Source organism: Myxine glutinosa, chromosome 1 (genome assembly GCF_964187855.1).
Source record: "Myxine glutinosa chromosome 1, kmMyxGlut1.1, whole genome shotgun sequence".
Classification (NCBI taxonomy): domain Eukaryota; kingdom Metazoa; phylum Chordata; class Myxini; order Myxiniformes; family Myxinidae; genus Myxine; species Myxine glutinosa.
In genome coordinates this window covers 10,459,134-10,473,875 of record NC_136261.1, presented here as the reverse complement: position 1 = coordinate 10,473,875, position 14,742 = coordinate 10,459,134, and the positions used below count along the sequence as shown (strand labels likewise).

Here is a 14,742-nt window from a genome sequence, read left to right as displayed (position 1 = left end):
ATTCCCATTGGATTATAATGGGGTGAAATTGTTGTCATGGAAACCGTTAACATGTCCAAACAGCTGAATCAATCGTTCTGATTTTTGGTGAACCAAATCCGTGATCCAATATACAAATCCTGTTCAAATTTCAAGTTAATAGGATGAAAATTGATGATTTTATGTGACGACCTTTGACCATTTGAGGTTTTAACCTCAATAACAATTTGCTTCCAGGTTTTGATTAGCAAACCAATTCAGTGACACAATATGCAAATTCTATCAAACCTAGCAGAGCATCGCTCCTCTGGGTGGCTGGACATTGCACATCATTTGCTGAAAAAAGTCTCGTCTATGTATTTTAAGAAGACTCTATAGATGTTTGTGTGGTGTGCATCCAAAGGGGTCTAAAGGTCTAAAGCCGTGGTTCCCAACCTAGGGGCCATGGCCCCCTGGGGGGCCATGGTTTATTTCTCGGGGGGCCATGGGGTAATTTGAACCATACTAAAAATTAAATATTGTTTTGTCATGGAACTAAAAACTATGGAACTAAATGTTCCTGTTGGCTACTTGGAATTCTTCATTTTCTGTGTAATCGTTTACCAATTCTCATAGAAACAAAATAGCCAATTAAAGGAAAAAACACCTCTCAGAATGCACCACAGAGCATCTAGAAATCAATTTTTTCCTGGGGGGCATGCCCCCAGACCCCCCTGGCCTGCTTACACGTGCTCCGCCGCTCGTTCCTCGCGAAAGGGAGGGGGTGCTGGGGATGTGCTCTGGGAGCCAAGGGGGCCATAACACAAAAAAGGCTGGGAAGCCCTGGTCTAAAGGCTCCAAGGGGTGTAAAGGTCCAAATAGTCTAAAGGTCTAAGGGGTCTAAAGGGTATTTTCCAATCAGAATTATGGGTCTAAATGATCTAACGGGTATATAGGGTCAAAGGAGTGTAAAGGGGTATAATAGGTCTAAGGCTCTAAGGCTCAAGAGGTCTAAGCGGTTGAAAGGGTGTGAAGGTCTTCAGAAGTCTAAGGGGTCGAAAGAGTCTTCAAAAAATAAAATGATCTAATTTGTCTAAATGGGCCTAAAGGGTCCAAAAGGTATAAAGGATCTTAAAAGGTCGAAATGGTCTAAAATGGTCTAAACTCTAAAGGGATCTAAAATGTCTAAGCCTCTTAGGGGTCAATAGGTCTAAAGGGTATGTTCCAATAGTAGTTACAGGTCTAAATGATCTAAGTGGTTTATATGGTCTAAAGGGGTCTATAATGTATAAAGAGGGTCTTATAGGTCCAAAGGTCTAAGGATCATGGGGTCTAAGTGGGGTAAAGGATGTAAATGTCTTCTGAAGTAAAAGGGTTTACAGGGTTTTTAAAAATCTAAAATGGTCTTAAGATGTCTAAAAGGGTCTAAAGACTCCAAGCAGTCTTAATTATGTAAAGGTCTACGGGGATCTAAAGGGTCTTAAAAGGTTCAAAATCGTCTTAAAGTTAGGTTCCAATAGTACGTAATTAATAGATGAACTTACAGTCCAAGTCACACTCAAACAGTACGTAGTGAATAGTCATACTCATGTGGGTCCACCAGGGCTTTACCTTGAGGAGGCTTCACCTTGATGAAGCTTCACCGTTCACCTGTGTTTTTCAGCTTTATATATATACTAGCCGAAACCCGTGGAACATCCACGGAAGGGAGGATGTGGTGTATGGATAGAGTGTACCATTATGGATGGCATAGGGGATTTGCTTGTCCGAGTAAGAGTTAGGAAGAAAGATCAATTTTCACTTGTGCAAAAATGCTACTCACAATTACATCGCCTGTGCGTCGGCCTGTGATTGAGCCAGAGAGTTGGCCTGTGAGTCAACTTCCTTTCCAATGTCTGCAAGAATTGAAATACTGATTGTGAATGTGTAAAATTATATGAAAGAAGAACATGCATATCAATAGACGATGCCATCGAAAAGGAGAGCAGCTGTCAATAGAAAAGGATGTCTGACTTATCAATTTGACATTATTGCACAGGAAATGACAAACAAAGAAACAGTTCATTTCCATCGGGTAATATTACGATGAGAGATCAGCCGATACCTTTATCCATCATCCTTTATCCATTATGTCCATCAGCATCCATGGCACTTCGAAAAAAAAAACGTGGCATCAGCCAGCCGCAGCCAACTATCACGTACCGTCTCGAAGTCAATGCCATCCTTTTATCTCTTCGTATACAAGTACAACTCACTGATCGCAACGTCACTCCATTTAACTTTATTAAAATGACGATAAAGACGTGAAACCCGTGGAACATCCACGGAAGGGATATCGTTCGTCTGTTTTCAGCTCGTTATCTTTAAGCTTCCTTACGTCTCGCCACCTGCTACACCTCTCTGAGTTACGAGGATTTATGCAACGCACCCCGAGTATCGCAACGTCACTCCATTTAACTTTATTAAAATGACGATAAAGACGTTTCCTTATATATCCTAATTTCAAATGTTCAAGGGAATAAAAAAGCTTCCTTACGTCTCGCCACCTGCTACACCTCTCTGAGTTACGAGGATTTATGCAACGCACCCCGAGTATCGCAACGTCACTCCATTTAACTTTATTAAAATGACGATAAAGACGTTTCCTTATATATCCTAATTTAAAATGTTCAAGGGAATAAAAAGACCATTTGGTTCACACCACCCATCACACCACTCAACTGTCCAATCAGCGGACGGCTCGCATCGCCTTCGCCCAGCAGACGCCAATACGATGGTGTCGTAAGATGGCGTCGTATCGGCCGATAATCGGATGCTTTTGGGTCCCAAAGTCGTCGAATTCAGATTTTTCGAGTATGGCTGTACGTGATAAACAAAGAGCGCGGTTCGTAGATGGAAAATGCAAATTAGTGCCGTGGGCATCGGGTCACTGGGTGCGGCGTCAAAGGGATAACAAAGTCGAGTCCTTACGGTATTATTATATAGATGATAATGAAGAAGGAAAGGGGGACACAAAGCAGAGCTTAATCAGTTTAACTATAGCCCAGACATGGGCCCAATCACTCACACGGGGAAATGGAAGAAGAGCATGTTCACGCGGCTTGCTGCCAGTCGCACCCGGACAGCTCGCTCGTGGTGTAGCCCTCTGGCGGTCACGGCACGTATGTAGGAGAAATGCAGGCAGGCGGAAATCACGCGTCTGTGGCCCGGCGCGGGTCGTCCTCTCGAGCGCGCGATTAATACAGCGGCAGAGCGCAGGGTACAGGGCACGGGGCAGGTTCGTGTACAACGAGGCTATTACAACAGTCAATTCAAGCACTTCGACTTGTTCAGGGCTGGGCGACTTTCACTCCTTGTCTCTCGTTCTTGATCTCACCCGTTCTGCCGCGTTCTCTCTCGAACTCTAACTCCACAAACTCTGCCTGACGAACTCTCACAGATCTCTCCTCTCGTGCGTTCCTCGTGCGTTCTCGTTCTGTGTTCTGACTCACGGGCGTTCTGCTGCTGTTCTGCTTAATGGGCTCCGGGCAGAACCGTATATGGCACCTCCCCGATCTTACCCGAATGTTCCAAGCCCCGCCTCCTGCCGCAGTGGTAAGCCACTCCCCTCAAGCCCTGATTGGCGGCTCGTTGTTTACCGGCCACTCCCCCTGCAGCTCGTCCCTTCGGCCTTGCCAGACTTGTTGAAAGCCTACCTCGTGGCATTTCCAGCCCAAACCAAAAGCACCAAAGCAAAGCGCCAAAAGAACACCGAAGCTCACTGACCTACTCAACGCAAAACTAAACACAGGAAAGGACTACGCTTACATTTACTAAGAAATAACTGAACTATCGCGAGGCTTCATGTTGTGGTGCAACTAACTAAGAGGGGGAATTAACCATTATTCCAAAACCGCAACAATATATATTATATATATTTTATATATGTATATATCCCCCCACCGCCCCCCCCCCCAACCCTAACACACATGCACACACACAAACACCCCCACACCCCTCCCCCCACATGCACACCCCTCCACACGTACACACACACACCCCCCACCTCGACACATACACACACACACACAGACAACCACACACACACACATCCACACAGACACACCCGTGGAACATCCACGGAAGGGAGGATGTGGTGTATGGATAGAGTGTACCATTATGGATGGCATAGGGCATTTGTTTGTCCGAGTAAGAGTTAGGAAGAAAGATCAATTTTCACTTGTGCAAAAATGCTACTCACAATTACATCGCCTGTGCGTCGGCCTGTGATTGAACCAGAGAGTTGGCCTGTGAGTCAACTTCCTTTCCAATGTCTGCAAGAATTGAAATACTGATTGTGAATGTGTAAAATTATATGAAAGAAGAACATGCATATCAATAGACGATGCCATCGAAAAGGAGAGCAGCTGTCAATAGAAAAGGATGTCTGACTTATCAATTTGACATTATTGCACAGGAAATGACAAACAAAGAAACAGTTCATTTCCATCGGGTAATATTACGATGAGAGATCAGCCGATACCTTTATTATGTCCATCAGCATCCATGGCACTTAGAAAAAAAAACGTGGCATCACCCAGCCGCAGCCAACTATCACGTACCGTCTCGAAGTCAATGCCATCCTTTTATCTCTTCGTATACAAGTACAACTCACTGATCGCAACGTCACTCCATTTAACTTTATTAAAATGACGATAAAGACGTGAAACCCGTGGAACATCCACGGAAGGGATATCGTTCGTCTGTTTTCAGCTCGTTATCTTTAAGCTTCCTTACGTCTCGCCACCTGCTACACCTCTCTGAGTTACGAGGATTTATGCAACGCACCCCGAGTATCGCAACGTCACTCCATTTAACTTTATTAAAATGACGATAAAGACGTTTCCTTATATATCCTAATTTCAAATGTTCAAGGGAATAAAAAAGCTTCCTTACGTCTCGCCACCTGCTACACCTCTCTGAGTTACGAGGATTTATGCAACGCACCCCGAGTATCGCAACGTCACTCCATTTAACTTTATTAAAATGACGATAAAGACGTTTCCTTATATATCCTAATTTAAAATGTTCAAGGGAATAAAAAGCCCATTTGGTTCACACCACCCATCACACCACTCGACTGTCCAATCAGCGGACGGCTCGCATCGCCTTCGCCCAGCAGACGCCAATACGATGGTGTCGTAAGATGGCGTCGTATCGGCCGATAATCGGATGCTTTTGGGTCCCAAAGTTGGCGAATTCAGGTTTTTCGAGTATGGCTGTACGTTATAAACAAAGAGCGTGGTTCGTAGATGGAAAATGCATTAGTGCCGTGGGCATCGGGTCACTGGGTGCGGCGTAAAAGGGATAACAAAGTCGAGTCCTTACAGTATTATTATATAGATTGTGCAGTATATACGTAGATATTGGATGAAAAGTGCCGATTTATGTGCCCTTGACCTTTACTCTCTCGCTCTCTCTTTCTTTCCATCTCCATATTTGTTGATATTTCTATCTCTATATATATATATTGATATTGATATATCTCTGCCACAGAGTACTCCTGCTCCATTCCACTATGATGTGCTCACCTTCTCCACGTCTCTCCGCAAGATCACACTGGGACGAGCAATCTGAGAGCTGAAAGCGGCACCGCAGTGCAAACATCGCACCCACCGAGTCGTGGCACCAAGTTGGCAAATGCGGTAGTCTATAATCCTCCCTGCTGGTGGAGCTTGTTATCAGGCCCAGAACTGAATGCTGTACTTCTACTCCCACTGTGTATTTCATCATTTTATATCATGAACACCCCTGCCTCCCCCCTTACCCCTTACCCCTTCCCCAACACAACCCAGTCTCTCTCCATGCTTTGTGTAATGAATTGCTTTCATGTTAAATACCATCAAATCTACGATGATGTTTACGTATAAAAATTAATATATATTATCGAGCTTGTTCGAGGCACAACCGTGAGAAGTCAGGTTAAAAAGAAATATTCAAAGCTTTAAGGATAGCGAATGTTCAAGGATTTGCAATGCGTGAAACATGGTCCATGTGAAGATGAGCCTGCTTCCTGTGTATTGTGCGGTTTGGCGCCATTAGCCATTTGTGTGGTTAATCCTTCCTCTGCTGCTGATGTTTGCACGTGATAGAATGGCAACCCCGTTACACTATCAAAGAAACGACGTTGATTGCAAGGCCTGCACTTGTATGTACACATTTCCACCATTACATCGCTCTTCTCTCATCTGTAGCCCTGCATTTCACCTCCTTGCACCACAATATGCCCGCTCTGATCCCGTAACAATCCTTTTCACTTCCTTATACCACAATATGCCCGCTCTGATCCCGTAACAATCCTTTTCACTTCCTTATACCACAATATGCCCGCTCTGATCCAGTAACAATCCTTTTCACGTCCTTGTACCACATTATGCCCGCTCTGATCCAGTAACAATCCATTTCACTTCCTTATACCACCGTGCCCTCTCTGATCCAGTAATAATCCTTTTCACTTCCTTATACCACAATATGCCCGCTCTGATCCCGTAACAATCCTTTTCACTTCCTTATACCACAATATGCCCGCTCTGATCCCGTAACAATCCTTTTCACTCCCTTATACCACAATATGCCCGCTCTGATCCAGTAACAATCCTTTTCACGTCCTTGTACCACCGTGCCCTCTCTGATCCAGTAACAATCCATTTCACTTCCTTATACCACCGTGCCCTCTCTGATCCAGTAACAATCCTTTTCACTTCCTTATACCACAATATGCCCTCTCTGATCCCGTAACAATCATTTTCACTTCCTTATACCACAATATGCCCTCTCTGATCCAGTAACAATCCATTTCACTTCCTTATACCACCATGCCCTCTCTGATCCCATAGCAATCCTTTTCACTTTCTTATACCACCGTGCCCTCTCTGATCCCATAGCAATCCATTTCACTTCCTTATACCACCGTGCCCTCTCTGATCCAGTAACAATCCTTTTCACTTCCTTATAACACCATGCCCTCTCTGATCCCATAGCAATCCTTTTCACTTCCTTATACCACCATGCCCTCTCTGATCCCATAGCAATCCTTTTCACTTTCTTATACCACCATGCCCTCTCTGATCCCATAACAATCCATTTCACTTCCTTATACCACCATGCCCTCTCTGATCCAGTAACAATCCTTTTCACTTTCTTATACCACCATGCCCTCTCTGATCCCATAACAATCCATTTCACTTCCTTATAACACCATGCCCTCTCTGATCCAGTAACAATCCATTTCACTTCCTTGTACCACCATGCCCTCTCTGATCCCATAACAATCCATTTCACTTCCTTATACCACCGTACCCTCTCTGATCAAGTAACAATCCTTTTCACTTCCTTATACCACCGTGCCCTCTCTGATCCCATAACAATCCATTTCACTTCCTTGTACCACCGTACCCTCTCTGATCTAGTAACAATCCATTTCACTTCCTTATACCACCATGCCCTCTCTGATCCCATAACGATCCATTTCACTTCCTGGTCCGCTGGTAATTCCAACCATAATCCCTCGATGTCAATCTTCATGCTAAGCTGCGGAAGTACCTCTTCAATAACTGCCTCATTAAACGTACCTGTGTGGGATTTCTCAACATTGCGCTGCTCCAGCCGGTCAAATAGGTTTGACACTTTCGCTCTTGAAAAGCAAATTCCAGTTTTCCAGATGTAATTAATGATTATTTATTTCCGCATCGTTATCGGTATTTATTAACAATGGTTACCGTTGTGTAGGAGGTATACAAACATTCACCTCGTCAACCAACACCATGTGCTTCTCTCTACTCTCTACTACAAACTTCTCTCTACAATTAATAGAGAATAATCGCCTCGTCTATCATTGCACCTCATCGCCATCTTCTTCTTCTTCTGCACATTCGCTGCCATTAATATGACGATGCCCTCAACGTAACACCAATGACTGTGCCATGAATCTGGAACACTTATCCAGGGTGTCCCAAGAGTAGTGTAGTCATTTTGATTTGGAATATTTAGTAACGATGAGGGGTTTTTTCCCCCAGATGGATGCGCTATCCCTGGGGATTTTCCATGAATAGATGGGCACATCGAGAACGCGCAGCAATTGTTGAATTGTACTTTACAAATGGAAATTCAATTGTTGAGCCTACAGACCGATCACTATACCACATTTGGGATACCTCGTATAAGATGATGATTTGTAATACCGGATACCACCAGGTGTGCTATACGATACACATTTACATAGAGAGAAATGGGGTCTTCCCCCCACCTTGAAGCCCCTACCCCAGATATGCCACTCTGGCAGAAACCATACTTGGTGAATGCAAAATTTGGTTGGATTTGGTTCAGTATTTTCTTTTTAAATTTTTGTAGCATATTATAGGATATTTCTTTTTTTTTAATACAAGATCGAGGCTCATGTAAGAGCTAACATCAATCACAAAAAAAAAAACGGTCACACAAAACATACAATAAAGGGAGCGGGAGACAATATGGGGAGAGAGAGGGAAGCACACAAGTATAACAGCAGAGAACAGGGACATCGGGAGATCTGTGGGAGGCAGAGGGCTTGGGGAAGAGGGCATGGGAAGGGGGGAGGGGGGTAGGAGAGGTATAAAACATATGGACACTGCTCGGACTTCCAGGAAAGAAGTTGGTATTTCAAAAAGGTGTATCTGGGGTGAATTAGCGGAGGTAGAAAAGATCAAGGTTTTGGATGGGGGAAGATAAGAGATGTTGGTGAACAGCTGTTTTAAACACCTGGAGGGAGGAGTGGGATTGAAGAGAGTGGGGGAGTGAGTTCCAGAGGTGGGAGTTAATATCCCCAAATCCCAAAATATCCCAAAATTAGTGCCATGATCTGTTTGTAGGCTCGCTGTGCTTGAGCAATTGAATTTCCCTTTGTAAAGTTCAGGTAAAGGGGTTGACACAATGGCCTAGAGGTACGCACACCTGCCTCTAATCCGTGTAGTCTAGGTTCAAATCCCGACCCAGCTATAAACGGTCGTCCCGGCGTTTCACAGGCATTGTGGTTCATCAATGTGTGTTGCATCCCTCGGATGGACGTTGGTGGACGCTGTGTTCTAAACAAAGAGTAGGCGATCTATCTCCGGCATCACGAACAAATTCGCCCCCACACCAGCAGAGGGCGCTGCTCCCAGCCAATGATGCTCCCTCCTCAATAATTGCAGCACGTTCTCGATTTGTCCATCGATTCATGGAAAATCCCCAGGGTGAGGGCATCAATCTGGAAAAGAAACAATGACGTCACTACAAAATATTCAAAGTTAGAAAAAACTCCAAACCACGACACGACTCTTGGGACACCCTGCAGCGTCATCGCGAAATGCTTGTGTCGTAACATGTGAACGTGTGGTTAGAAGATGTGAAGGTTCAGTTTGCTGCAATGTTCATACAATAAGGAAGCAAATCAAACAAAGAAGCAAGCAGGAGGAAGAGATGAGAAAAATAATGCGGAAATTAAAACGATTGGTTATTTGATTTTAACGTTTGGCAGAAAATTCCATGAGTCTCATGAAATACGAGTCTTTGTGACGTCAAATGTCGCTGACTCGTCCGTGGGTGAGCAACAATGGATTCGAACAATTAAAAGTTAGCCCTTGCTATTTTGCTCCGACGAGGGTCTCGTGCTCGGAACCTCAGTCTCACCTGCTTCCCACGGCGGTCTCCACACACTTACCTGCTCCAACTTCTTAAACTTCATGACGTGAATCGAAGGAAATGTTAAAGAAAGAAACCTCCCATAAACGTTCAGGAGATTCGTTTCCTTCACCCATAAGGTTACTGTGTGTGTGTTCTGATGTAATGTGTGAAAGTCCTGACCCCATTATTGTTATCCTACTGTGTGTGTTCTGATGTAATGTGTGAAAGGCCTGACCCCATTATTGTTATCCTACTGTGTGTGTGTTCTGATGTAATGTGTGAAAGGCCTGACCCCATTATTGTTATCCTACTGTGTGTGTTCTGATGTAATGTGTGAAAGGCCTGACCCCATTATTGTTATCCTACTGTGTGTGTTCTGATGTAATGTGTGAAAGTCCTGACCCCATTATTGTTATCCGACTCTATTTGTGTTCTGATGTAATGTGTGAAAGTCCTGACCCCATTATTGTTATCCTACTGTGTGTGTGTTCTGATGTAATGTGTGAAAGGCCTGACCCCATTATTGTTATCCGACTGTGTGTGTGTTCTGATGTAATGTGTGAAAGGCCTGACCCCATTATTGTTATCCGACTGTGTGTGTGTTCTGATGTAATGTGTGAAAGGCCTGACCCCATTATTGTTATCCGACTGTGTGTGTGTTCTGATGTAATGTGTGAAAGTCCTGACCCCATTATTGTTATCCGACTGTATTTGTGTTCTGATGTAATGTGTGAAAGTCCTGACCCCATTATTGTTATCCTACTGTGTGTGTGTTCTGATGTAATGTGTGAAAGGCCTAACCCCATTTTTGTTATCCGACTGTGTGTGTGTTCTGATGTAATGTGTGAAAGTCCTGACCACATTATTGTTATCCGACTGTGTGTGTGTGTTCTGATGTAATGTGTGAAAGGCCTGACACCATTATTGTTATCCGACTGTGTGTGTGTGTTCTGATGTAATGTGTGAAAGGCCTGACCTCATTAGTGTTATCCTGCTGTGTGTGTGTTCTGATGTAATGTGTGAAAGACCTGGCCCCATTATTGTTATCCTACTGTGTGTGTGTGTGTGTGTGTGTGTGTGTGTGTGTGTGTGTGTGTTCTGATGTAATGTGTGAAAGGCCTGACCCCATTATTGTTATCCTACTGTGTTTGTGTTCCGATGTAATGTGTGAAAGGCCTGGCCCCATTATTGTTATCCGACTGTATTTGTGTCCTGATGTAATGTGTGAAAGGCCTCACCCCATTATTGTTATCCGACTGTGTTTGTGTTCCGATGTAATGTGTGAAAGGCCTGACCCCATTATTGTTATCCGACTGTATTTGTGTTCTGATGTCATGTGTGAAAGTCCTGACCCCATTATTGTTATCCTGCTGTGTGTGTGTTCTGATGTAATGTGTGAAAGGCCTGACCCCATTATTGTTATCCTACTGTGTGTGTGTGTGTGTGTGTGTGTGTGTGTGTGTGTGTGTGTGTGTGTGTGTGTTCTGATGTAATGTGTGAAAGGCCTGACCCCATTATTGTTATCCTACTGTGTTTGTGTTCCGATGTAATGTGTGAAAGGCCTGGCCCCATTATTGTTATCCGACTGTATTTGTGTCCTGATGTAATGTGTGAAAGGCCTCACCCCATTATTGTTATCCGACTGTGTTTGTGTTCCGATGTAATGTGTGAAAGGCCTGACCCCATTATTGTTATCCTGCTGTGTGTGTGTTCTGATGTAATGTGTGAAAGGCCTGACCCCATTATTGTTATCCTACTGTTTGTGTGTTCTGATGTAATGTGTGAAAGGCCTGACCCCATTATTGGACTCCATTATTGTTATCCTACTGTTTGTGTGTTCCGATGTAATGTGTGAAAGGCCTGACCCCATTATTGTTATCCTGCTGTGTTTGTGTTCCGATGTAATGTGTGAAAGGCCTGACTCCATTATTGTTATCCAAGTGTGTGTGTATTCTGATGTAATGTGTGAAAGGCCTGACCCCATTATTGTTATCCTGCTGTGTGTGTGTTCCGATGTAATGTGTGAAAGGCCTGACCCCATTATTGTTATCCGACTGTATTTGTGTTCCGATGTAATGTGTGAAAGGCCTGGCCCCATTATTGTTATCCTACTGTGTGTGTGTGTTCTGATGTAATGTGTGAAAGGCCTGACCCCATTATTGTTATCCGACTGTGTTTGTGTTCTGATGTAATGTGTGAAAGGCCTGACCCAATTATTGTTATCCTACTGTGTTTGTGTTCCGATGTAATGTGTGAAAGACCTGACCCCATTATTGTTATCCGACTGTATTTGTGTTCCGATGTAATGTGTGAAAGGCCTGACCCCATTATTGTTATCCTACTGTGTGTGTGTGTTCTGATGTAATACGTGAAAGGCCTGACCCAATTATTGTTATCCTACTGTGTTTGTGTTCCGATGTAATGTGTGAAAGGCCTGACCCCATTATTGTTATCCGACTGTATTTGTGTTCCGATGTAATGTGTGAAAGGCCTGACCCAATTATTGTTATCCTACTGTGTGTGTGTTCCAATGTGATGTGTAAAAGGCCTGACCCCATTATTGTTATCCTGCTGTGTGTGTGTTCCGATGTAATGTGCGAAAGGCCTGACCCAATTATTGTTATCCGACTGTGTGTGTGTGTTCTGATGTAATGTGCGGATAGCCCGACCCCATTATTGTTATCCTACTGTGTGTGTGTTCCGATGTTATGTGCGAAAGGCCTGACCCCATTATTGTTATCCGACTGTGTGTGTGTTCTGATGTAATGTGTGAAAGGCCTGACCCCATTATTGTTATCCGACTGTGTGTGTGTGTTCTGATGTAATGTGCGGATAGCCCGACCCCATTATTGTTATCCCACTGTGTGTGTGTTCTGATGTGATGTGTGAAAGGCCTGACCCCATTATTGTTATCCTACTGTGTATGTGTTCTGATGTGATGTGTGAAAGGCCTGACCCCATTATTGTTCTCCATCTGTGTGTGTGTTCTGATGTAATGTGTGAAAGGCCTGACCCAATTCTTGTTGTCCGACTGTGTGTGTGTTCCGATGTAATGTGCGGATAGCCTGACCCCATTATTGTTATCCCACTGTGTGTGTGTTCTGATGTGATGTGTGAAAGCCTGACCCCATTATTGTTATCCTACTGTGTATGTGTTCTGATGTGATGTGTGAAAGGCCTGACCCCATTATTGACGCATTCATTTAATCTTTCTCCTTTCTGTCTGGTGTTGTTAACTTGGAGCTGTTGAAGTTGAAAATTCATCGTCTTGAATCGGCCTTCCTGGTGCTTCTTCCGCGTGGACTTTTTCCATCGTCTTGAAGTTTCTTTAATCCATTGTTCCACAAACGTGATGAGCCCAGTCGCCATTTTGATGAGACCTTTAACATCTATAACACCTAATTCTCGTAATATAGTTCAAGTAGTTTGTATTTACCATTTTTGGGGATTTACAGAGTAGTCCTTTTAAACATTTTCTGCTTAAGTTCATACCTCCCCCTTTAGAATACTATAAACTTTATGTACGGTCGAGGTATTGCATGTGACCTAATGGAGCCACTTGACCTTTGCTTATCCGCCATTTTGGATGACAAGCTTGAACTGATGTGGTTGTTGCGAACGTCATATTTCGGATATGTGTCACATTTAACCGATGGTGCACCACTGACCTTTTACAATGACGTCATCGGTGCACACGCACGCCCATTCACAAATTCCAAAAATCTCTGCCTTGTACAGGAAATTAAGGATTGTGTAGTTGTACGTCACAGCATTGTTTGTTTTGTTTGTTTTCAGGCCTTTTGGTGGTGCTATTCCTCAGGCAGTTCCTAATACTTGGTGTGGTAGTTCTTGGGATAACTGTGCCTGTGGTTACGCTTCTTCTTCTTTCCTGCAAGGAAATCTGGAAGTTTGTTTTTTACTTTATCTTGGACTATATGGAGGCCTACCAGACCCATATTGGTCATACTTCGGTTGATTTTATCGCACTGTTTATTTATTTAATTTTAACGACATGCTTCATCAACATTCCATATTTTCACTTCCTGGGTCTGCAATCCTCTTGAGCCAGAATTTGGAATTTATCTATGACATTTTCCCAAAACGCCTCATCTTTGGAAAGACGTTGTGGGACATTTGATCTCCAATATTGAGTGTTCGGATACAACGTAGTCCGCTTGACATCCCCGTTAATGGAACGTGGCCTCAACATTACGTCAAATGTGAGGTCACAATGACGTATTAAACGATACCGATTACATGTGTGCAGAATTCCTCGTTTTCAGGCCATCTTTTTCTGCCATTCTCAACATACTGTGCGAGTCTTACATCACCCGAGTCTTACATCACCCGAGTCTTACATCACCCGAGTCTTACATCACCCGAGTCTTACATCACCCGAGTCTTACATCACCCGTACAACATACTGTGCGTGTCGTACATCACCCGAGTCTTACATCACCCGAGTCTTACATCATCCGAGTCTTACATCACCCGAGTCTTACATCACCCTTACAACACCAGCATTTTGTGGCGATTTTCAGCACATACCAGTCAGTTACCCAGAGTGACTATCATCTATATGTTAAAGTATCTGGATTTCTCTCCGTCTGTCCATCCGTCCATCCCTCTGTCTGTCAGACTTTTCATTATGGCGTTATGTCTAGCACTCGACTAGTCCTCGACGGACATGCACGTCATTCAGGATCCCAGCACTCAACCCGTCCCGTAGCTTCTTCGTAGTCAGCTTCTCTGACTCCTGTAGCTTCTCTGGTGGCAGTTGATCATCATATGCCATATATCTGACTATCTAAGGTCCGTATGCGACGGACGGTCTGAATGCCAGACACTTTGCATCAGGATGACGGATTTAAAAAGATGGCGGTTTAGTAAGATGGCGTTACGTCTAGTGCTAGGCTAGGCCTCTACGGACATGCACGTCATTCAGGATCCCAGCACTCAACTCGCCCCATAGCTTCTCTGGCAGTTGAACATCATATCCCATATATCTGACTATGGTCCGTATACGACGGGCGGTCTGAATGCCAGACGCTTGGCGTCAGGATGGCGGTTTAGTAAGATGGCGTTACGTCTAGTGCTAGGCTAGGC

The 14,742-nt window shown here is 44.0% G+C and overlaps 1 protein-coding gene across 1 annotated transcript in view; it reads left to right on the top strand.

Annotated features, from left to right (window-relative positions):
* Positions 1-6,001, top strand: part of LOC137421286 (receptor-type tyrosine-protein phosphatase O) — a 275,641-nt gene extending 269,640 nt beyond the window's left edge. The window contains exon 27 of the mRNA XM_068107186.2: positions 5,494-6,001. Within this exon, the coding sequence (XP_067963287.2) occupies positions 5,494-5,519 (26 nt within the window). The 3' untranslated portion in view covers positions 5,520-6,001. The remainder of the gene's footprint in view (positions 1-5,493) is intronic.
* The last annotated feature ends 8,741 nt before the right edge of the window (positions 6,002-14,742 follow it).